A 24,744-nucleotide genomic window follows, 5' to 3' on the forward strand; every position below is an offset into this window, starting at 1 on the left:
TCCTTGTGCATATTACATTTTTTTGGTTGGTTATAATTTAGTGTGCCACAAAGTATATATGTATTTTTATGAATATACTTGTGTGTCAACCTGGGTGGGCTGAGGGTAATGGGCCATGTGGCCAGATGTATGATTCATTTTTTTTTTATTCCTCATAGAATGCGATAGTGTCCATTAAGGAACTGTGTGGACTCCCTCCAACTGCCAATCTGAAGCAGTGCCTGTTAACCTTGTCCTCTCGGCTCATCACCAGTGACAATACTCCCTCAGTCTCTCTTGTGATGAAAGACAGCTTTCCATACCTGGAGGCTCTAGGTGCAATTCCAGATGTGCAGAAAAAGATGCTGGCTGCTTATGATCAGGTAGGAAACTGTAACTCTGTATTTCTTGTCTGTGTATGAAAACTCCCTAAAGGCAGAGGTTCTTTTGAGGAGCTCCAACGACTAGCACAGAGTGATTACCTTTAAAACATGGATTGAGGTGGCAACTGGAGCTGGCCCACTCACTTTCCATTAAATCATAGTGGAGACCTCTCAGAAAATTTCTTGAACCTAGAGTCCCCACCCTACCCCACATCATAAATGGAGAATCTCTGCTTTAAAAAAGAGTAAAATATTTAACAAATTCTCAAAAATAATACACCCCATCATCTGAAGGACTTTAGCCTGAAATATACAATTCATTTGAATATTTATAGGAATAAATTTATGTCTCACAGCTGCCTTACGATGGTTAGGAAAAAAGACATGTGGATTTCTATTTCTGAATATTCTCTAATGAGATTCTATAGTAATATAATCTATATTCTGTCTATATTACCTGATTTTTCTGAATATATTATGAAATATATGTTATAAGTAGATTTGAGAATAACTATGTTTTTGTGTCTCCTAAACAAAATTAAGGAGCAAATGACAAACTGGGAAAAATTTGTAACATATATTCCAAATAAAGTATAAATACACTTAAAATAAAAAGAACACATACAAATTAATAAAAAAGATGGGTAAAAATCTTTTGTCAATCAAGATTAAGTTCAGGCACATGAAACAAAAAATGCAGCCCAATAATATCTTTAAAACACAGTGTTATTCTTCCACATAACAATCTGGAGACCAATTATCCAGGGCAACATTTATAAATCTTAGGAATCCCACCTTCTAGTTTGTCATCCCACTATCCCTATGGTATAATCCTTATCCTTACAGTACAAAATGGTACTGGAGCTCCAAACATAACATCTGCATTCCAGCCATTAGAAATGATAAGGAGAAGAAGGGCACATCTGCTTCCTGGAAGGATATTTCTTGGAAATAACAGATCGAGTTTGATTACCTTTCTTTAATCTAGAGCTGACACAAGGCCACACCTATTTGCAAGAGAGAATGGGAAATCTCCTTTCAAGGGGCTATATAGCTAAAAGTTGTGTTGATTAACACTAACTTTCCATCACTGACAACAACAACTTAGAAGAGGAAAAGTTTATTTGGGGCTCATAGTTTCAGAAGTTCAGTCCATGGTTAGCTGACTCTTGCTCTGGGCGTGAGGTGAGGCAGAACATCATGGTGGATGGGTGTGGTGGAGAAAAGCTGCTGTCGGGGGAGGAGAGGGAAAGAGGGAGAAGGAGAAGGAGAGGGGTAAAGAGAGGGGGAGAGAGAGAGAGAAAGGGAAAGAAGAAGAAGAGAAGAAGAGGAGGAGGAGGAGGAGAAGGAGGAGGAAAAGGAGGAGGAGGAGGAGGAGGAGATGACAGGAGGGTAGGGGAGGGGAGGGGAGGGGAAAGGGAGAGAGAGAAAGAAAGCCAGGGACAGGGACAGATATCATCCAAGACCATGTCCCTAAGTGATCTACTTCTTCCAGCCATGCCCCACTAGCCTATAGTTACTACTCATTAGTTCATTCAAATTATTAATCTATCAAATGGCTTAATCCATTGATGAAGTCAGAGCCCTAAACATTGCTTAAAAGCCCCACCTCTGAACCTTCCTGAATTGGGAATTATGCTTTCAAAACATGAGCTTTTCAGGGAACATTTCTAGGTCCAAACAACAGCAGTTGTCTTTTCTGTTACTGAGAAAAAGGGGAGAATTAATATTAAAGGACAACAGAGGTGAACAAGAAATCCCCCCGCAAGAAAAAATGAAAATTTGAAACATATTTAACCTTCATCATGTTTTATCTTTGAAAGGTACATCTGATCAAAAAGTTAAGGAAATGTATGCTTCTGTCCATCTACTTCTAGTGGGAAAATAAATTGATATATATATTTTTAAAGAAACATTTGACAGTACAGTTTAAAATATTTATTTGATCTATATATATTTTCTTTCCTTGGATTTATTCTAAGACAGTAGACATGCATAAATATTTATTTTTAATAATGTCAACATAGAAGAATTAGTTCAATAAAATATAGTAATCCATATAATGGATTCCTTTGAAGCCATCAAAATAATGTGTTTGAAGAATATTTAATGATATGGAAACAACTCATAATGTGTTTTGTGAAAACCTCTGGTTACCAAAAAAATAGGCACATTGGAATTTAAATTGTATTTATATGTATGTGTTCCTAAAATGCTAGCAAGACATTAATAGTGATTATTTTTGTAGGAGGAGAGAGAATTTTATTTTCTTGTTCCTGCTTTTATCTACTTTTTTTGTATTCGCCAAACTCTTTACAATGAAGGTGACCAATTTTATAATTGAATAGAAATAAATTTTGAGGAAGAAAAGACTAATATCTTATTATTGAAAACTAACTAGAAGAAAGACATTTGGGATAAACATTTTATAAATGAAAAAGAAAAACATCCACAGAGCACATTCTGCCCCTAAGTGCCTGACTGTATTCCAGGATTGCTGTGGGAAAAGTTCACCTATTGCCTGTATCTCATTTTTCATGAAATCAATTTTTTCATCATGAGAGTAGGGATTGAAAGCCGTTCAGTGAATAGGTATAATTGCCATCTAAGAGGTGAAATTAGGGTACTAGTTGCCATAGAGACAGACAGCAGAAATCACTTATTCTCTTGTAAGCTAAGAAAGAAAATCATTCGTTGAGAGGGGAGCCAGGCCCCTGCAGCTTGGCCTGTAAGAAGCAGAAAAGCACCTGGACTCTGGCTGGCAATTGTTGTTGCATATACCAAATGTCTGATGGTGTTCTTTTTAGTTTTATCTGCTAAAGGCAAATCTGAATATTAGCCTTTTTCTCATCTGTAGTTTTAAAAGGCAAGTTGTATTTGCAGGCAGAGCATGATTTTCCAAAATTTAAAACAGAAGGCTACTGTGGAAAGCAAAATTACTTCTCATGAAGACTTCATTTAGGGTACTTGAGCACACAATTTCTCATTATGGTAGGGAATTGAGTGTAAATATCCCTATGCCAATGGCAACCTCAGTGTCTGGCAGAAGTGATTGAAAACACTATTAATATGTCTACTGGATATCTCTTTTTGGGGAGCCAAAGGTGGGTAGGGGGAGATGCAGATAAGGATGGTATTGGCTTTGAAAGTAGGAACACATTTTTACTTTTTAGGATTTGCACTGTATTGGTCAACATCATTAATGCTCTCGGTGTATTAGGGTTTACATTTATTTTAAAGGAGCCTCCTAAGATACTCTATAGATCCAGAGTGATCATTTAAAAACATAGATCATTTTTCATGTTTAAAATTCTCTAGTGGCTTCACATTGAAATAAAATTAACCCCCCTAACTACGGCTCTGCAGGGTCATTTATGATCTAACCTGCTTTCTCAACCTTACCTGCTTCTTCCAGCCTCACTGCCTCTGCAGCTTCACTCCTACATGTTCTCTTCTGCTCCATTTTCACTGGCCACATTGACTTTTTTCCTTCAGTCAGTTCAAGCCTGTTCCCTTCTCTGGGACATTGTAAATGAATATTCTTCCCTTGTGTAGGCTGGTGCTTCATCTCTTTACCCGTAGCTCAAATATCATTTCCTGAGAGAAGCCTTCCCTAACTACTGTCTGCATCTGTCATTTGATTGCATAGCCATGCATTTTTCCATCGCCCTTCTGAGAAGTACTGAATAAATAATAATTTGTTTGAACTTTTTTCTTGGCCTTTAAAAAAGTTTTCTTTTACCTTCTCTTTTACCCCTCAATTGGAATGTATACTCTATGAAGGAAGAAACTCTGATTACTACTGTTATCTCTAGCACCTAAACACTGTGGAGACAGAGTATGGTTTCAATTAATATTAGTTGAAAAAAAAAGAAGCATCTACTGCCTGTGAAAATAATGTAGTTTTCATCCTGTAATTGAATTGTTTTTATGGTTAATCATTCAATCTTTTTGTTTTGCTTCTCTGATACCACCCTTACTGAACTGTTCCCTGCTGTACATATTTGGTTAAAAATCTACAGAGTAAGGCAAAACTATGTAAACAGTAAAAAAGATCAGTAGTTGTCGAGGTCTGGGGTCAGGGGAGAGATGAATAGATAGAGCACAGAGGATTTTTTAAGGCAGTGAAATTTCTGTATGATACCATCATGGGGATACATGTCATCCCACACTTGTCAAAACCCACAGAATGTACAACACCAAGAGTCAACCCTATTGTGAACTGTGGATTTTAGCTAATAATAATGTATCAATAGTGTTTTATCAATTGTAGTAAATATACCATATTAACACAAAATATAAACCGTAGAACAGGAGTAGGGAAAGAGGCAGAGGGAGAGTTTATATGAGAGCTCTCTGCACTTTCCATTCAATTTTTATGTAACTTAAAATTTCTCGTAAAAAGTGAAGTCTAAAAAAAAGCACATTTTTTTTACTATTAATAAAAACTTATTTGAACAAATAAGGCAAAGGAAAAAAAAACCCAAAAAACTCCAAGACCTATTGCCTACTGTTGTGGGGTGGGGGCAGGGATTCCAAAATAAGCAGCTTGGATTTAACTTAGACTCAAGTTCCTTGAGTATTTGGATTTCTTAAAAAATGATATTGGATCACATAGATGCCATCCAAGAAGAAAAATAACACCCAAATCATAAAGTCTATGCTCATAATAAAAAAAACTTGATTTTTCTGAACAAATAAAAATGCATGATATGTTCAGCCTAGGTAGAAACAAATCAGGCAATCTAATAGCCTGTATACATTTATATTGAAATCCAACTTGACTGCATCAAATTATGCTAATTATCAGGGAGAAACAAATGAAAATACTCTTGAAAACATGGAGCCTGAGTTCATCTGTGAGATTTACTTTTTCTTCTAAACTTAGCTTTCTCTAGTGACCTGAGATGGTCAATATTCATTACCAAATACACATTTATTTAGTATTTGGAAATATTGCCTCAAAAAAGGCTTAAAATTTAGCCTTAAAAGTCATATTGTTATTAGCATTGCAATTCTAATTCTATTATAGCAACTGTGTTAATTCATAATAAAAAGTGTTATGGTTTGGATGTGATGTGTCACCCAAAAGCTCACATGTGAGACAATGCAAGAAGGTTCAGAGAGGAAATGATTGGGTTGTGGGAGCCTTAACCCAATCAGTGAATTGATCTTCTGATAGGGATTAACTGAGTGGTAACTAAAGGCTGCAGGTGTGGCTGGTAGAGGTGGGAATTAGGGGCGTGGCTTTGGGGTATATATTTTTGTATCTGGCAAGTGGAATTTCTCTCTGCTTTCTATCACTATGTGAGCCGCATCCCTCTGTCACATTCTTCAGCCATGGTGTTCTGCCTCACCTTGAGCCCTAAGGAATGGAGCCGGCCTTCTACAGACTAAAGACCTCTGAAACTGTGAGCCCTCAAATAAACTTTCCCTCCTCTACGTTTGTTCTGGTTGGGTCCTTAGTCACAGAAGTGCAAAAGCTGACTAAAACACCAAGAAATCAAAAAACAAATATATTCTGAGTGGGCCACTTACATGACATATTTCAGAAGAGTGGGGGAGGGCACACTCTTTCTCCAGACTTAACACATCTTATGTTTTCTGTATTCTCCCTGGAATTTTAAGTTTCAAAATTATAACCAACCCTTAGGGTTAAGACTTTTTATTTCCTATAAAATGCAAAAAAACATTTATGAGTCATACATATTAGATTTTCAGTAATTTATTCATTCTTTTGAATGAATTTAAGAGATACTGTTCTACAGGCAGATTTTTGACTGGAAAAAGGACGAGATCATTTTGACACAGGGTTTCCCAAGTCTGGGTAAGGTGAGGGTGTGGTTGCTCAAGGAACTACAATTTTGTTGAGAGCGACCCTGTTTACTATTTAAGAAAGCAGAAGCAGAGGTGACCTTCCTGAGAGAAAACACAGCTGGAGGTGGGAAATGTATAGCTTTTAAAAGGCACCAGAGGGAACTGACGTTATCAATCCATAACTCAGGCTGGCAGAAAGACCCTGCAAGTTAACTGACGCCTCCTTCCCAGTGTGAAGATATGAAGAGAACTGTTAATGTTAGACCCTTTGCTTTAGCACGACTTCAGTGGCTCTGCTGTCATCAGAACAGTTTTTCAGGACAGTCTCTGAACTTAATTTGAAATCAGAAGACCATTTCTAAGTGACTTTATTGTGCTGCAGTGAGGGGTAGGGGGGCACTCAGCTCTATGAAAGAGCAAGTAGCGTTGATCCACTCTGCATTTTACTTTTTCTAGGAAAATATCCCACTGAAATAGGTAACATATTCAGAGTTATTGCTTCTAAGGCTGTATCATATATTTTTCCAAAAAAAGGGCAATATATATATATATATATATATATATATATATATATATATATTTTTTTTTTTTTTGAATATATACATATATATATTATATTCTGTTTAGAATTAATTTTAATTTTAATTTGGGGGTTGTTAAAAATGAAAATTGGTTACTGAAAGAATTGCCTAGTGTTAGAGCCAGAAGATGGTGATTTTTAATTTCATAAGGATTTACAGAGGCCTCCTTTGTCCAAGCCACTGTGTTAGATACTGTGAAACTACGCAGACCCTGTTCTCCAGAGACTTAGAAGCAGGAGATGCAACTTGGTAAGTCCCAGCCAGGCCTAGGAGTTTATGACTGCCCAATATCAGGTGTTTCTCATTATTTAATACAAACTTGTAAGAGTGGATAATTACCTTGAGGAATCCTTTACAATTTAGTAGGATTCTATCAAAATTTGTTTGAATGTTTGGATTTTTTCATTTTACATTAGTGTTTTTATGCATGTAGATCTAGTATTATTTTCAAAACCTTTCCTTAGCCCCAGCCCTAAACTTTCCTTATTGTTTTATTTTTATGCTTGACTACAGGACATGACCTATGTATCTCAAGGACAAACAAATTTAACAGGTCAAAAACTGATGTCAGAGGCTGTGGTTGCAGCTCAGTGGTAGAAAACTTGCCTAGAATGTGTGAGGCACTGGGTTCAGTCCCCAGCACCACATAAAAACAAGTAAATAAAATAAAGATATTGTGTTCATCTACAACTAAATTTTTTTTTAAAAAAACTGAGTTCATCTTTTTATTTCCTAGATATTAATTCACTCTTTTCTGATCACTGCAAAAGATCATGCAAATGGTCCCAAAATTTTCCAAGTAATTAAACACTCTATTAACCCCAGTAAAGTTTTTAAATTTACTAATTCATGTTGGAGAGATCTCGTGCTTCTTTCCTCACAGTATGTCTTGTAAGATTCATTTTCATACATTGACACAGTCAAGATTATTACCTAGGCTCTCTCCTCCTGCCTGGATTTTTAAACTATGTAAAAACTTCCTTACTTACTCTTGACCTATATGTAATTCAACAATTGGAACAATTATCCTCTAATTGTATTTTTAATTTACCCCTGTTTTACTGAGGTATAATTGATAAATAAAAATTTTACATATTTAAGATGTACAATATAGTGTTTTGATTTATGAATACATTGCCTTAGTCTTCATCCACCATTGGTGGACATGTTTCCAACCTCCTTTTCCATTTTTTTCTGCTTGAACCCTCTCCTCCAGTCAAGCTATTGTATTTCCTACTTCCTTTTCATCCCTATCCCTAAATCACTTGGGATACCTTCCTAGACTCACTTCTCCATTAATTTAAGTTCAGCCATATCCTAACTTTTCTAAATACTGACCTTATTTGGAAAATATTCATTTTTGACTTTATGCAATACATGTGCGATATATACCATATGCAAAGAATGTTAGTAGTTCTGTCCAATTTAGAGATGAATAAACAGAGACAGGTATCAGCACAACTAGCCATGATGTAAAGCAGGACACCTGTGGGACTTAAGAGAAATTGTAAAATGTGGTGGGAACACATATGGCCACTTGTAAAAATAGCACTCTTTTTTTTATTTTGGTCTTTAGGGTTTTGATTAGTCAACTGAACAAACATGTTTTGAGTACTTGTTATGTGCAAGGCATTGTGCAAGGTGTTGGGGGAAAGAAATGATCCGAAGTAAACTTTCTGTTCTTGCGAAAAAAGGTCAAGGAACAGTGGCATACAGTATCCAGAGAGTGGCCAGATGATATTATGTCTGGAGTTGGAGTCTAAGGACCTTGAGTTCCATGGTAGACTTCACAGTGACTCACTTGCCTTACCCCTACTTCCAAGAGGGTACTCAGCAGAATTTCATTTGCAAGGATTTTTAAAAGAAAGTTATCTGACCTTTGTATAATATTTTCTTCAGATAGCTGAGTTTTATCTTTCTTAATGTTCTAACCTGCCCAATTTTTCATTATATAATTGAGTAGTATTTGCCTAACTTGTCTGATCTTTTTATAAATTAGTGTAAAAACTTTGGGGTAGTTACTGTTTTGAATATATTATTCAGAGGTGGGGTGGTTTCAGGGGACTACCACTATAAAAATAAAGCCAAAGCATTCTCCAGGGGTGACTTCTGTGCTGAAGTGTTTAACATTAACATAAAAGTTAAAACTTTACTATGGTAAGGGCAACAGATTGTCTGAAGATAAAAAGAAGTCAAAACAACCTAGAGAACATGAATCAAAGGCTAATCTTTTACTAGGTAAGTTGGGGTGTCAGTTGATTGTGCTAGCATGTGAAGGAATTTAGCAAAACAGAGTTAATTGCTATGTGGTCACCCTTGCAATAGACCTGATACTTGGCAGGTATCACAAGCTCAACATAATGGGTTAGATTAAATATATTCCTTATGCTAGTATTATTACCAGTATATATTCAGTCTCAGAATGGGGTAAAGTTGTAGGTATATCTATAGTTTCCTACTAGTTTTGCTTATTGAAATCAATTTGAGTAAAAATTAGATAAATCAAAGATATTTTCCTTTAATTATTCATTATGAAGCTTGTGTGGTGCTTTTTACTAGTTTGCATTTTAGAAAGTATGGTGCTTGTATAGTATTTAGGACTCAAAAAAAGAACCTCCCCTAGCATGTGCCCAACCAGAGCTGGTTATTGAAAAGTAAGACATGGCACTCTCTGTATTGAAACTCCCTTCACTCATAGGTACTGACCCATTTCTGTATGAGAGGAATTGTCAGCATCTTAGGGGTGACAGAATTTTCACTTGGTTTCAGGGTTCAAGGACACTGGATATCAGACATACATCAATAAGCAAATATTTCAGACTGACTTCTTTGTGGAATGTATCCTCAAAGTTGACTTTGCCTTCCCGAATCTTCAAGTTCTTGCAAGTTCTTTAACTCTCAGTTAAAGGCCATAAGATAGTCAGATTAGCCTGAAGATTCTGAAGAAAGGGTCCTGAAAGCTCAGCTGCTTGGCAGTTTTTATGAATGAGCTGAATTGAAATGACATCTGGACCAAACAAACATTTCTAATGATTTCTCAAGATATAGCTGACAACTGTTTGGGAAACAACAACTGGAGGGTGGGGGGGGGGAAAGGTAAAATGATTCCTTTATGCAGAAAGAAGCTTACTGTAGTAGATCCCGTCACTATCATGAATGTGGAGACAAATGTCCTTTGGCTTACTCTGTGTGAGTTTTCTTGTCCTGTGCCCCATAAATCAGGCATGGAAATGTGACATAGGGCAGTCTCAGGACAGAAGATGCTTCGTTGCAAACACCAAAGATAGTGGACTTGCAGTTAGCTTGCAAATGTTATGACTTTGTTTTTGTTTCACAGAAAGCTAACCATCTTGACAGGGTTGATTGCTTATAAACAAAATATGCCAATCTATTAATTATGTTTTTATCTGTTTCATTTAAAATATTTAAGGAACTAAAAAATTAAAGGAATTGTCTCCGTTCTAGTTAGCAGATATATAGGTAACAGCAATCTGATTTGCAAATGTACCAAGTTTAATAAAATTCAAGTCTTATTTTCAACAATGTGAGCAGATGAGCCACTGAAGAACCAATGAATCACAACATAGTATTTTGATTAGAAGGAAGATAAGAGATAGATGAATCTTTTATGGTCTTAAGAGAAAAAAGATGCTGGAGTAGATTAGCTTTGTACTGACTCACATATTCTCAATCAGTAGCCTTTACAAGGTTCTTGACTCCTTCCTGGAAAAGTAGTGGAGGCACATTATGTACATTTATGATGGTTTCATACAAAGAATATTTAATTGTTTATATGTGTTCTGATTAGACTTGGAGGGAAAAGCAATCCCAGGGCACAAAAAAATAAATAAATAAAAAAGAAAAAGAAAAAAAAAAAAACATTTTCATGATGCTTTAGTTAATGGATGCTACTTTATTAACTGTTTATCACCAACTTGTACTTGTAATAGCAACTCTACCCTTCAATGTAATACTGGTATCCCAGAAAAACTTAAAAGCTTTAGATCTGCCCCTCAAAAATGTCTGGATTCTAGTCTAAATTACTTTTCTGGTTCTGTGGCTTTTGAGATTTTGGGCAAGTTAATTTTCAGCTCAGTTTTTTAATCTGTAAAGTGGAATTGTCCATGACAGACTGTCCTTAAGCTGACCTCTAAATAGAAAGTTCTATGGATCTAGGAATTTAGATATAATTCAGGAAAAAATTAGAATCTATAGAAGATTTTGGGTTATGAAAGGATAAAAAAACCCTCTTTTTTCCCCCCAATATTATTAGTTACATTGAGTCTACAATAATCCTGGGACACTATTAGACTCCTTACTGGAAGAGCTGGAAGAATACTTTTTTTTAAAATACAAGTTAGACAATTTAATCCATATCTGAGTAAAAACATTACTGTCTCCCACATACCTCTGCTTAGGACACATTTAACACATAAAGTAATGCCAACCTTTATCTGGGTAAGACCTCTGTTCTTTTAGATACAGAGCCTGGCAAGGAAATGAGATCCATTAGGAGATATCCATGTGACAGAACCAAAGAGAAGCTCTTTGTGTTACAACAACAGGCAAAAGTGACTGAGAGCTCAGGCTGAGACATTGGATATGCTAATCAGTGCTTCCATAAGTATCAGAGAAATAGAAAGGAAATGAAACTCAAAACAACCATTTTTTTCCCTAACAACCCGATAAATTAATTACTTTGAAGGAAAGTTTGAAATTGTTGTCTTAAATGCAGTTTGGAATTATTGGTACATTTCAGCCATCTGTCTTATTTGTTTTCTCTATAATTACTAATAATTGAAAGTTGACTGTCAAAAATAATTTGAATAAAATGATCCTTCTTAACATAATGCAAGCAGTCATCATAAGGAAAATCAAATGCTCTAGTGAGAAAAGTTCATAAAGCAGTGATTTTAAATTCTGAGAATATTATGGATGAGGTGTTTTAGGGTATAATTTGGTCTTTTTATACTTTTATAACTACTTTTATAACTTTAGGTTATCCTCTGAGGAATCTCAAAGGGAAGTTCCTTTGTTTTGAAGGTAAAATCACACTGGGCTATCTCTTTATGAAGTGATCTAGACAATGGGAAAAAAGAGAAATTTCTTATACTATAGGGTAACAAATACTTTCTTGAACTATAGGGTTTGTTGTGCATTTTGGTCCTGAATTTATTTTACCTAGAACAAATAATGAAGTTTTAACATTTATCTTATTTTCTAATACTTTAGTATTGTATTTTCTTTTTTTAAATATTTTTATTTATTTATTTGCTTGTATGTGGTGCTGAGAATCGAACCCAGTGCCTCACACATGCTAGGCAAGCACACTACCACTGAGTCACAACCCCAGCCCTAGTATTGTATTTTCTATAGAGATAATCTCATTTGAAGGTTTATGCTTATCTTTCAGTAATCAATTTAAAAGGGAATTAAGGACTCATATTACAGAAAAGTGAAGACAACTTGGGAGAAAAAGAGTGGAGAAACCTAGACACAAAAAGAGAGATCAAAGTTCAAAAAGGCAATAATAGGTTTGAGAAGTGATCAGTAATAAAATCTTTTGTTGTTCATATATATGTGGGTAGTAGATAGGAAGAAGAAATAAGTATCATGAAAGTAAACTAGAAAAAAGTGATTACATAAATGAATAGATCTGGAGAAACAGAGGTAAATAATATTGGGTCTTTTTCTACTAGAATTATAGTTTGCTGAGGAAGTGAGGATGTAGAAGATAAAAAAGTAAGTAACATTATAATTCAAGATAGAAAATAAGGCATCCTATGAATAGATCTTTAAAAAAATAGAATGTTCTTAAAATTTGGAGGTGACAAGGGGAAGGAAGGGGAAATTAGGAAAGCAAGGGAGAAAGGGGCACTGAAGAAAGCTTTCAAATCTGGTGGATTTTGACCAGGGGACATGTCTAGGGAAGTCTTCCCTTATAGAAAGAAATGTGTAGAAAGAGCAACCAGTAGGGTGCATTTAAGGAAGTATGATTCATCAGGCAACTGGGACTTAGGGGAATTGGGAAACCATAGTGGGAAGGCTATTGAGGCAAATAGGCCTGGAGCACTGAGAGATGCAAACTCTGGAATGGAAAAATTTTACTTGTCAATAAACAAGGCAGAAAATGATAAGACCAAGAATTAACTGGCACTGTGCTTTTATAAGATGATTATCTGGAAATGGTATTTAGGAAGGAATGAGGTGGGAAGGACCAGAACCTGACAGTGGCTGAGCAGGCATTTAAACTGATCTTTGCATGCTGCAAAGGGAGTTTTTTGAGAATTTGGAAATAGGAGATATTTGGTGGGGGTCCTGTGGGGGTAGGGGGAAGGAAAAATGAAATGGAACAGAAAAAATATTTTTAAAGGTGGCATTTGGCTACCTCTAGAAGGATAACTAGAATTTGAAAGGTAGAGATCTAAAGGTAGACCAGGAATAGGAGTAAGGGCTTGAGTTGGGAGTGTTATAGGGAGGAAGGAAGCACAGGGATGGAGGTGGTTCCATGGGCAAGACTTGGTGATTGACAGCCGTGGGGACTCACCTGTAGGAAAGATGCTGGCGGAGAGGATGTTTAGATGTGAGTCTAGGGAACTAGATAAGAGAGGACACTGGCAGGGCTCACAATTATATGTCTAGTAGCTTAGGCAGCTCCAGGGTTTTGTTCAAGTACCATATCAAGCTCTCAGTAAATAGCATACTCAAAAAGAATGATTAAAAGACTCAGATGGACTGTTTTTATAACAGTTGGGCCAGAATAGGGAATCAGCATTGGTGAACACCCAAAGGTTAGCAGGTGGTGAGCTGTCATCCCTAGGACTAAAAGGGGCTAGGTGGGTAACCTAACCGTTACTGGCCCTCAGATGTCTGCACCTGTGCCTGTCAGGAGCTGAGGCCTTGCAGAGAGGAAGTTCTCAAACCACAGCCCAGCAGGGAGCCACGGAGCAAGTCACTTTCCTGTACCCACTCTACTCCTGCCTTCTGCCTTTGATTCCTTGTTGGTGGTTCCATTGACTAATTGCCAATGGAAGCCTGTTTGATGCCACCCATAAAGAACAACCTCCTCAAGACGGAGCACAATTGAGAGTGGATTTGGAGGGGGCAGGCAGAGCACTCAGCACAGCCAGCTTTTCAGTAAAAATATATTAAGAATATACTTACTCATAAACTATATGTATATACTAAAACACTGATATATACAAAATAAAACCCATCAAGTAGAAACTGCCGTGGTATTTTTAAATGTTTTCACTTATAAGGAATACAAATCTCTGTGCTCCTCCAATGTGATGGAACATATCAGATCTGAAATCTGATCAAACTCACTGTTCTTACCTCACATGGTGGCTGAGGAAGAAGTCATGGTGGGTGTAGTATAAGATGTCATTTGCACTTGTGTTGTTAACCTCCCTTTGTTTTCAAGCACCCACATTGGAAAGGCTTAGTTTTTTTCAGAACAAGATAATGTAAGTGGTACTTGCTTTCCAGGCTGTAAGCTAGGGTACTCTAAAAGAAGCTAATATGAGTTCTGCTGTCAGCCCGTCTCCAGTGTGCAATTACCTTCTTTTCTCATTATGCCTCACTGGCCATATTAGAAACACATGGCCATGATTTAGCAAGGTGGCCAGGATTAATCTGCAAAGCTTCATTTCTTTTTAATATTTACAGATAAAATAAATGTGAATAAAAGTCCTCATTGTCTCATCACACACCCCAGTGAACCATGTTGTGCCCTCCCATTTTCTGCCCCAGGATAAAAACACCTCCCTGCCTTGGAAACCAATGTGGTAGAACATTGGAATCTAGGGATACAGGCCAGGGTTGGAGAAATTGGCTTTAAAATGTCATGATGCACAAGTGCAGAATATTTTTTTAAATTTTTTTTTGTATTTGCTCTTTTTTGTTATATATGACAGTAGAATGTATTTTGATGTATAACACATATATGGAGTATAACTTCCTATTCGTGTGGTTGTACAGGATATGGAGTTACATGGTCATGTATTCATATATGAACATAGGAAAGTTATGTCCGATTCATTCTGCTGTCTTTCCCATTCCTTCTCCTTTCCCCCCACTCCCCCTGTCTAGTTCAGTGAACCTCCACTCCTCCCTACCCACATTGTAAGTCAGCATCTGCATATCACAGAGAACATTTGGCCCAAGCCCCCCCCCCCAATCCCTTTTTTTTGGATTGGGCTTGTTGGGGTGCAGAATATTTGATAGCTCTAGGAATGGATGAAATCATAGCAGAGAAGGGAAAGAGTAGAGAACTGAGGCCTGGTGGCTTGGAGGATTCCTGTACGTGTGGATATAAATAGGAAACAATACAGGAGACAGAGAAAGAGCAAAACAGTAAAAGAATTAGGGTCATAGAATTCCAGAAGGAAGAGTGGTCAGATGTTTTGACTGCTACGCTGGAGAGAATGAGGACTGAGAATTGGCCAGGGAGCAACTGCTGATGAGACAAGGTTGAACTCTAAGAGTATTAGAGGAGCGCTGCGTGAAGTCAAGCAATGATCATGAGCTAATTTCTTAAGGAGAGACCAGAACAATCACTTAAGGTGGATAAAATATTCTGCTATTGTTTGCCATCTTAAAAATAAGAGATAATGTATTCAGAAGGGAAGAAGCAAGGGGAGAAATTGTAGATGAAAGAAAGAGAGAATCATTTAGAATGGGATTCCAGGAGAAGCAAGGGAGGTGGGATTGAAAGACTAGATAGTAGAGTTGGCTGTGGTAAAGAACTAACCTCCTTCTCCTGTTGGTACCAAGAAGCTGTGGCCTTTGGGGATGCAGGAAGTATATTCCTTTTGTAGTTGACACCAAGGAGATACTTAGTTAAATACTGCAAAGAAAACAAACTGGTCACCAATCAGTAGGTAAAGGGCTTTTTACTAGAGAATGGTGTCATGTTTTCTCTTCTGAGAGAAAAACCAAAAGAAATGAATATAAGCTTAGTCAATATGTTATCCAAGGAAATTACCAATTATTCTTTTAAAGATTTTTTTAAAGACAGATTTGAAATGAATTGGTTATGTGTATGTCCTCGTATTTGTTCCAAAGGGCTGGACTATGTGTCTTTGGAATTCCACATTTCAGATTCAAAAGGCTGCTTGTGTGGTGTGTGCAAGTCTGTGCACCCTCAAGCGGGCATGGCAAGGCCAGGCAAAATCCAAAGGTGGCATTTTAAAATAAAAATAGTTTGGATGCCAGGAAACTGGGATTTTTTAAAATTCTAATTTGTTATATATGACAAAAAATGCATTACAACTCATATTACACATATAGAGCTTAATTTTTCATATCTCTGGTTGTTCACAAAGTAGAGTCACATTATTCATGTCTTCATACATGTACTTAGGGTAATGATGTCCATCTCATTCCACCATTTCTATCCCTATGCCCCACCCTCTGTCCCCTTTGCCCTATCTAAAGTTTCTACATTACTCCCATGCTCCCCCAACCCTATTATGAATTAGCATCTTTATATCAGAGAAAATATTCGGCATTGGTTTTTTGGGATTGGCTTACTTCACTTAGCATTATATTCTCCAGCTCCATCCATTTACCTGCAAATGCCATGATTTTATTCTCTTTTAATGCTGAGTAATATTCCATTGTGTGTTCATTCATATATATATATATATATATATATATATATATATATATATATATATATAAAATCACATTTTCTTTATCCATTCATCTACTGAAGGGCATCTAGGTGGGTTCCACAGTTTAGCTATTGTGAATTGTGCTGCTATGAACATTGATGTGGCTATGTCTGTAGTATGCTGTTTTAAGTCCTTTGAGTATAGACGGAGGAGTGGGATAAAGCTGGGTCAAATGGTGATTCCATTCATAGTTTTCCAAGGAATCTCCATACTGCTTTCCATATTGGCTACAGCAATTTGAAGTCCCACCAGCAGTGAATGAATGTGCCTTTTCCCCCACATCTTCATCAACACTTATTGTTTTTATTCTTAATAACTGCCATTCTGAATAAAGTGAGATGAAATCTTAGTTTTGATTTGCATTTCTTTAATTGCTGGAGAAGTGAAGTTTTTTCCATATATTTGTTGATTGATTTATATCATCTTCTGAGAAGTTTCTGTTCAGTTCCTTGGTCTATTTATTGATTGGGTTATCTATTTATTTTTTTATTTATTTGGTGTTAAGATTTTTGAGTTCTTTATATATCCTAGAGATTAGTGCTCTATCTGATGTGTGTGGTAAACTATACTACAGAGCAATAGTAACAAAAACAGCATGGTATTGGCACCAAAATAGACTTATAGACCAATGATACAGAATAGAGGACACAGAGACAAATTCACATAATTACAGTTATCTTATATTAGACAAAGGTGCCAAAAACATACATTGGAGAAAAGATAGCCTCTTCAACAAATGGTGCTGGGAAAACTGGAATTCCATATGCAATAAAGTGAATAAACCCATATCTCTCACCATGCACAAAACTCAACTCAAAGTAGATCAAGGACGTAGGAATTAAATCAGTGACAGTGTGCATAATAGAAGAAAAATTAGGCCCAAATCTCCATCATGTTGGATTAGGCCCTGACTTCCTTAATAAGACTCCAATAATCCTGAGGAGAAATGCCAGGCTTGTAAAAATAAAAGAGAATCTTTTCTAAAAAAAAAAAAAAAAGACTTCTATAGTGCAAGAATTAAAATCAAGACTCAATAAGTGGGATGGATTCAAACTAAAAAGCTTCTTCTCAGCAAAAGAAACAATCAGTGAGGTGAATAGAGGAAGCTGGGATTCTAATTCCAGCTTCAGCACTAATTAATTCTATTTATCATGACATGACTTTTAACCTTAGTTTCTTTTCTGTAAAACACAGGAAGTGATTATGATTTTTAAGAGTCCTTTATCCTTAAAATCCAGATTTTTAAAATGTATAATTGTGATAGGTTTCTGTTAGTATAACAAAAACTTGAGACAATCACGGTTTTAAAGGTTCCAGTCCATTATTAGGTGGGCCCAATGCTTTCAGGCCTCTGGAGGGGGTGCATGAAAGGAGTAAAACCTATGTTGACTCTAGGGATAAAGCCTTTAACACACAGTTTTCTGAGAGACATTTTAGATCCAAACTATGGCAGCAATATATTTGATTTATGTAAACTTACAGAATTTTTCTGTTTCTTATTAATATTTCTCTTGTGTGAATTTCCTGAAAACCTTTGTCGGCTACTTAGCTAATCTAAACATCTGATAACTTCTAAAAATAAAAATCTATTCACATGATGTTCCATGTGTAGATGTTGAAAAAAAATTGAATCAGATTGACTTCATATTAAATTTTCCTCTGTCCTTAAATTCCTTTCACTTAGAAGCCACAATAACTCAGGCTACTCTTGACCATTTGATAAATTGTTGTTCACAAGTGTCCTACTTTCTCTTGGGAGCTGAAAGAATTAATGCAGTTTAAAAGTTTTGTGCAGTCTAGACCTTTACTGGTATCTAGCTTTACAGTGATCAGAGTCAAACAAGTCATTGTTTTTGGCAGAGAATACAAGTAATATGACTCATGGAATTTTGTTTGTTTGCATTGTTTCTCATAATCTTATATTCATTCATTTAAATAGACTTTATCTGTTGGACTGTGAATTTCATGGAGGTAGAAACATATATCTTTTGCTCCTTAGTGCACTGTACCCCCTGAGCCCACCATGGCTGCTCAATAAATATTTGTTAAATGGATATATGATATGATTTTGCTTCTCATCTTCACACACAGATTCTTCTGTTCTTTGCTAGCAGAACAGTTGTTTATTTTCCCTATACCAAGAGGTATTTATTATATAAAATGCCTTAGACATGTTGCTTTCTAACCCAAAATAGAGGGCAAAGACAACCATTTCAGTGTTATTGTCTACAAGCTCTATTGAGCTCCTCACTCTGAAATCTGACCCATTCCTCATTCTTACTACAGAAAGGCACTAGAGAGAGAACCAGAACTCCCATCTTTGGGCAATCCAAATCTAAGTTGGCAGCTTCAATAATGCATCCTGAAGTCCTATAGTTTATCACTAGGTGATTCTGTATTTTGGTTCTTGTGCTATTGTCTCAATACCACTTGCCTTGATATTGTTGTAACCTTTGAGGTAAGCCAGTGGTATCAGAGACATTCATAATATGACCTGGTACTTAAAGAATGTATATGCATTTATTCAACAATCACTTACTTAGCACCCCCTGTGTGCTTGGCATTTATACAACTGGATCAATTGTAAGAAGGGTGACTACAGCCTCAAAATTAGAATGGACAGAGGCTAGGACAGAAATTTTCCTTCTCTCTCCCATCTCTTGTGGTTGAAGTCATGTCCCTGTTACTGGATGTTATCTCACAGGTGTCTCTGTATGTCACCTTCTCAATGAACCAGTTTAAGGATTTCTGACAACCATTTTTTTGTTGTTGTCTATTTTGTGACAGATGATTCAAGAGAGCCGGTTTCTCATAGAAATGGCAGACACAGTCCATGAAAAGATTGTACAGTGTCAGAAAGCAGGTAATTTTTTTATATTTGGTTTAAGCACCATAATGATAATTCTTTGCAGAATTTTTTAAAAGTTTCTGTCCTTCCTTTTAAAATTTAAATATTTTATGTCATTGTTTAATTACAAGTTACATTTAAGTTTTTGTTTACTACAGAAGAAATCTGGATGGTTGTATTTGTGTATTTGGGGGTGGTGGTGGTGTCTGAAAATATCTAGAGACAAGGGTTTCTAAGTCTACTTTTGTGATTTGGAAGTCTAATAAAATCTATTACTAGTGGTATGGGAGGTAGGGTTCAATGAGACCCCTTCAAGCCTACTTTATTTTTATGATTTGATTAACTCTATTAATCTTCTAGGGCATTTGCCCCATTTCCCAGCCCTCATTTTAGACTTGTTTTTTTTCTTTAGGGATGGGAGGGGTCACACGTCTGTGAGCATACACCCCTATTTATGTTCATCTTCATCCGCACTCCTATGCTTTTATTTATTGGATCCATGTGCTCCTCTCACCACAGAAACAATAATGGTTATGGTAAAGAAATTGACAACGGAGACAGTTGCTTTATAAATATGCATATGATATGCTAAGCACATACATTATCTTACTTAGTCCTCTTAACTCTTCAATGTAGTCCTCATCTCCAACTTACAGATGAGGCACCTGAGATTCTGGGAGACTGAGTGAATGATCCAAGATCTTATATCAACATGGTGGGGCTGACCTTTAAAAATTGTTCTCTTCACTGACTGACCAGCAGGCTGAGATGTTTCAGTTGACAGTAAATGCAAAAACAGTATCCAATACTTATATGATGCCAATACTCTCTAAGAGCTATTTATGTATTGACCTATTTATCTTCACCACAATCCCTGAGATAAACCCTCTTGTCACTGTCTCACCAGTGAAGAAATTGAAGCCCAATGAGTTTCAGGAACTTGCTCAGACCCACGCAGTCAGTAAGTGGAGCCAGAATGTCAGCCCTGGCTCCATGTTCATACTCTTTGTTAGGAGATATATTTGTGATATCAGCACATAGGAATTCAGGCTACATTAATAAAAGTATGTAGAACTAGAAGAATGATGGAAAATCCCTACCCAGTGTGGGCTCTTCAAGTCTATTCTGAGTACAGTGTCCACTGCTGGATACAGGACTGTGTACACTGTTCAATTCTGGGAAGCCAGGCAGTGCAGTTGTTCTGCTTGGATGCTGTCCTTAAAAAGGAGCCATAAGTGAGCTGAAATGTGTTAGAACACATTCTGTTGAGGACAGAATTCAAGATTCCCCCTGCCTGCCAACATTTCTTCAAGTATCTAAAGAGCTGCACTATATGGAAAGAGATTAGGAATTGTTGGTCTGGGTTTAGCTAGCACTGAGGAGTTCCAGGGAAGAAGATTTTGGCTCAGTCAATATCAGGCCCAGGTCTCTAAAGATGGAACAAGCTGTCTATGAGAGAATGTGATTCCCATCCCTGATGTGCTAAGACAAAACCTATAGAAACAGATGATGGTGATGTTTTTCATAGTATTTAATTTTTTTATGTTAATTGACTTGGATTATTAAAATGAAGTTAAACTGGTAAAACAATTTTGTTTTTTAAAATTAGTACTAAAAAATGAAAAAATTAATAAAATCAATAAAAATTAGTATTAAGCCAATATTTACTAATAATACTTATGTATTATTAGTAAATAATCAGTTATGCTAATTTTACCAGAATGGTATTCAAATTTGAGCAAATGGTAGAACTGAAATACTTTAAGGCTATTCCCAAATCTGAAACACTTGGGTGATTCCAGGAATGCTATTTTTAAGAATATCTTTTTAGTTTTAGTTGATATTAATTTACTAATTACTGATCATTATCCACATGGGTCCCAGGGCCTGCTTTGAAGCCACAGGGCTGACTTATAAAGAAAAGGAAGGTAGAGGCCCCTCACATATAGCTGTACATCACACCCTTCCACACAAAAGCCCTCCACAAAATGAATGGAACCTGTTGGAAGAATTTCTGCTTAATTTCTTATGTTCCTGCTGTTTGAAGTGTAATTTAGCCTGTATTGATTATTGATAGTCCCCCGCCCCATGGACGTCATTTGGTGGGATGAATACATAGGAAGGAGAATTCAGTTTAGAGATTTAGAAATTCTGAGAGGACAGAGATGTGAAATTATACTTTACTGATAATATTTTTTTTATGCTGAGATGCTCATTTTTTCTGAATTTGCACTATTATTTCCTATCCACTCTTTTTTCAAAGGGATGGAGTTCCATGAAGAACTTCATAACCTGGGGGCAAAGGAAGGACTGAAAGGAAGAAAACTCAACAAGGCCACTGAGAGCTTTGCTTGGAACATCACGGTACTAAAGGTAGATGAAACACCCTGCTGCCTACTTTGCCTTTATTTCCCTCCTCCTCTCTGCAAGGTGGAGAGATGCATCAGTGGTTAAACATGGTGATTTGGATTTTAAAGTAATGTGTGGCCTGATGGTCAAGTTCATGCTCTAAGACATGTAGAGATGCATCCTGATATGGATCTGCTTTTTGCCTTAATAGGGCAATGAGATAGAGGACAGCATGTGTGTGAAACCTAATTCCTTGCCTGGTGGTGGTGGTGATTATGTGTGTGTGTGTGTATGTGTGTGTGTGTGTGTGTGTGTGTTTACTCAAATACTTCTGTTCAAGTCAATATGGCTGTTCTTGTTTGTGGAAAGAATAATGCCAAGTGCTGGGAAGGTTCCAACAAAAGTGATTTGGAAGAGACTGGCACTGCAGAATATCTGTAGCCATTCAGGATTTTTATTTTAAGGACAATTCCTATAAATACATTGTTTTTTCAAGTAGTTTTGAGATAGTTTCTTGAGCTTACAATTTGTTCTTTCCTGCAAATTAATTTCAGAATTTTTAAGTTAAGATAACACTTTATATGTTTTCTTACATGAAAGGAGAAACAATTTAGGTAGTCAGAATTATGTATCCTTGGCAAAGTGATAGGAGAGAAACAACCACAAACAAAATTAATAATTGCTGACATGTAAAGAATACTTGTTATGTGTCAAATGCTATTTTATGAGATTAATATGAATTAACAGTTTAATACAACAATGCCTTATTCTTGTTATTCTCATTTTACAGGTAAGAAAATGCAGGTATTGAAAGGTCATATATATTACCCAAAGTCATTCAGCAGGTAAATGATGGAGCTGGGTTTTAAACTCAGGCAGTCTGGCTCCAGATTATATATGGGCATGAATTACAAATCTCCTATATTATATATATATATATATATATATATATATATATATATATATATATATATATATCTCATACATGTCTCTTAAAAAAATAAGACCACGTGTATTTGTTAAACTCCTGCTATGTTCTAGTCTTTATGGTAGGCACTTGGGATATATGGAGAACAAAAGAGATACAGACTCTGACCTCATGAAATTAGCAGTCTCAGGGCCTGGGGAAAGATAGACATTATTTGCTCAAGGGGAAGGGATGAGCTAGGGCTTTAGTATGAAAAGAGGAGCTTAGTATGACCCTAGAGTATTACATGGCAACGTGAATCTGATACAGAAAACTTTCTGTTCAGCAGATATTTATTTGGGCCTTTTAATGCACCAATCACTAAGAAATGTGTTAGGGATATAAGTGTGAAGAATATTACTCGGGCCTTTAGGACTAGCACACAAAGGGAGAGAGATTAGTAATGGCCATTAACTAATCAACACTTACTATGTGGCCAGCATTCAAGGCCAGGAACTTTATATACATTTCCCCTTTCTTCCTTGCAGCATGGTGTGACCTTGCAGCAATGCATGCTGACCCTGATAGGACCCTCCTCATCTCACAAAGGAGAACATTGAGGCTTAGGGAAGTTGAAGCTTCTTGCTTGGAGTTGCACAGTTAATAAATGGCAGAGCTGAGATTTGTAATTCATGCCCATGGTTGTGGCTGTAACCATGGGCATGAACTACAAAGAATGCACTTGTCTACAGTTAGTACAGTGGTGAGTACAGGTTCTGAGTGTGGATTCCTGGAGACAATGAGACTTTAGCCAAGGGGTGTGCTCTCTCTGAGCATGGCAAAAGTACCTATATTCTGGATTATATGAGAAAGTAAATGAGATAACACACATAAAAAATCTAAGTCATAGTGCACAGAACTAGACAGTATATATATTTGCTGTTACCTTTTGTTTTTCTGGTAAGGAAGACGATTTCAGGAACAAGATTTTTGTTGTCATGATTGTTTCTTTCTTAACTTCTGACTTAATCCCATTTAGTGTTTTCTGAGGTTTGTATGTGTGTTTGGTTTGGTGACAGGAGCTGATTACTTGATGTAGCTGAGCAAATGCTGTACAAATAATTCCAAGATCTTTTAAAAAAAAATCTGTTACTGTAGCTCATAAGCTAGCTAGCTGCTGGTTTTTCAGTTTGAGCATGAGAAACTTAAGCAAAGGTAGTGGACTTTTCCAAACTTTGAAATTTCATTGGAAATATATATATATGTGTGTGTGTGTGTGTGTGTGTGAGAGAGAGAGAGAGAGAGTGTGTGTGTGTGTGTGTATTTTAATGGAATGCTTCACAAATTTGCGTGTCATCCTTGCTCAGGGGCCATGCTAATCTTCTCCGTATCATTCCAATTTTAGTATATGTACTGCTGAAGCGAGCACTGGAAATATTTCAGTGTCTCCCCTACCATTGAATTCAGTGAGCCTGTTTAATTAGGTATCCTTTCCCTAAGAGCTGGACAGATGACTTCCTCAGAATTTGAATTATTAGCTAAGAGAAAGGAGATTGGGCTTGGCTGGAGCTTTATTCTAGTGGTGCTGCTCTGAGGAGACAGCTTCCTCTGCAAAACTCTTTCTTTACTACTTCTATCTACATCTGGAGTACTTACTCAACTCCTGCTTGGTTCTGCAGCCTTGCTACTGACTTTCAGAGCTCCTCAAAGTCTTTTAATAAATCCCCCCATCCCTCAGTCTTTTTAAATTTTCTACAATTGACTTACTGGGTTTAATTAGTTAAATTAGGAATAACCATCCTGATTATTCAGCAAATTAGGACATGCATAAATTAGGGAGACATGGCAGGTCTTACCTGCAAAATTCCTCATTGTCCACTGTGAAAGTTTTCTCATTCATGATTAGGACAAATATTCTCCACTATCTAGTAGAAAGGAAGGGTAATTTACCAATGCTAGTTAATTTGTGGGTTCATGTTTCTAAAAATATATAATTCTAGTGTAATTTCCAACAAGTAAGGGAAGAGCTAGAAAAATAAGAAATATTTTGCCCTCAGTGAAATGTGTGTTGGCAGCATGGAGGGGTAGAAACAGGCACTGGCTTGAGAGCAAATTGAACTGAGACTAAAAAATAAATTCTTAAGCTTATGTTTTCTGTAGTTCAGTATTATAGTAATATAATGTCATGCAATGATTAGAA

General features: G+C 36.5%; 1 protein-coding gene across 4 annotated transcripts in view; it reads left to right on the plus strand.

Annotated features, from left to right (window-relative positions):
• The window catches only part of PLCL1 (phospholipase C like 1 (inactive)), a 371,310-nt gene that overhangs the window by 312,006 nt on the left and 34,560 nt on the right, over positions 1-24,744 (plus strand). For all 4 annotated transcript variants that reach the window (XM_081261524.1, XM_081261526.1, XM_081261525.1 and 1 more), the window contains 3 exons: positions 159-362; positions 19,228-19,303; positions 21,552-21,661. In XM_081261524.1, coding sequence (XP_081117650.1) covers positions 159-362; positions 19,228-19,303; positions 21,552-21,661 — 390 coding nt within the window. The remainder of the gene's footprint in view (positions 1-158; positions 363-19,227; positions 19,304-21,551; positions 21,662-24,744) is intronic.

This window comes from Spermophilus citellus (assembly GCF_964194105.1).
Source record: "Spermophilus citellus genome assembly, chromosome: 11".
Lineage (NCBI taxonomy): Eukaryota > Metazoa > Chordata > Mammalia > Rodentia > Sciuridae > Spermophilus > Spermophilus citellus.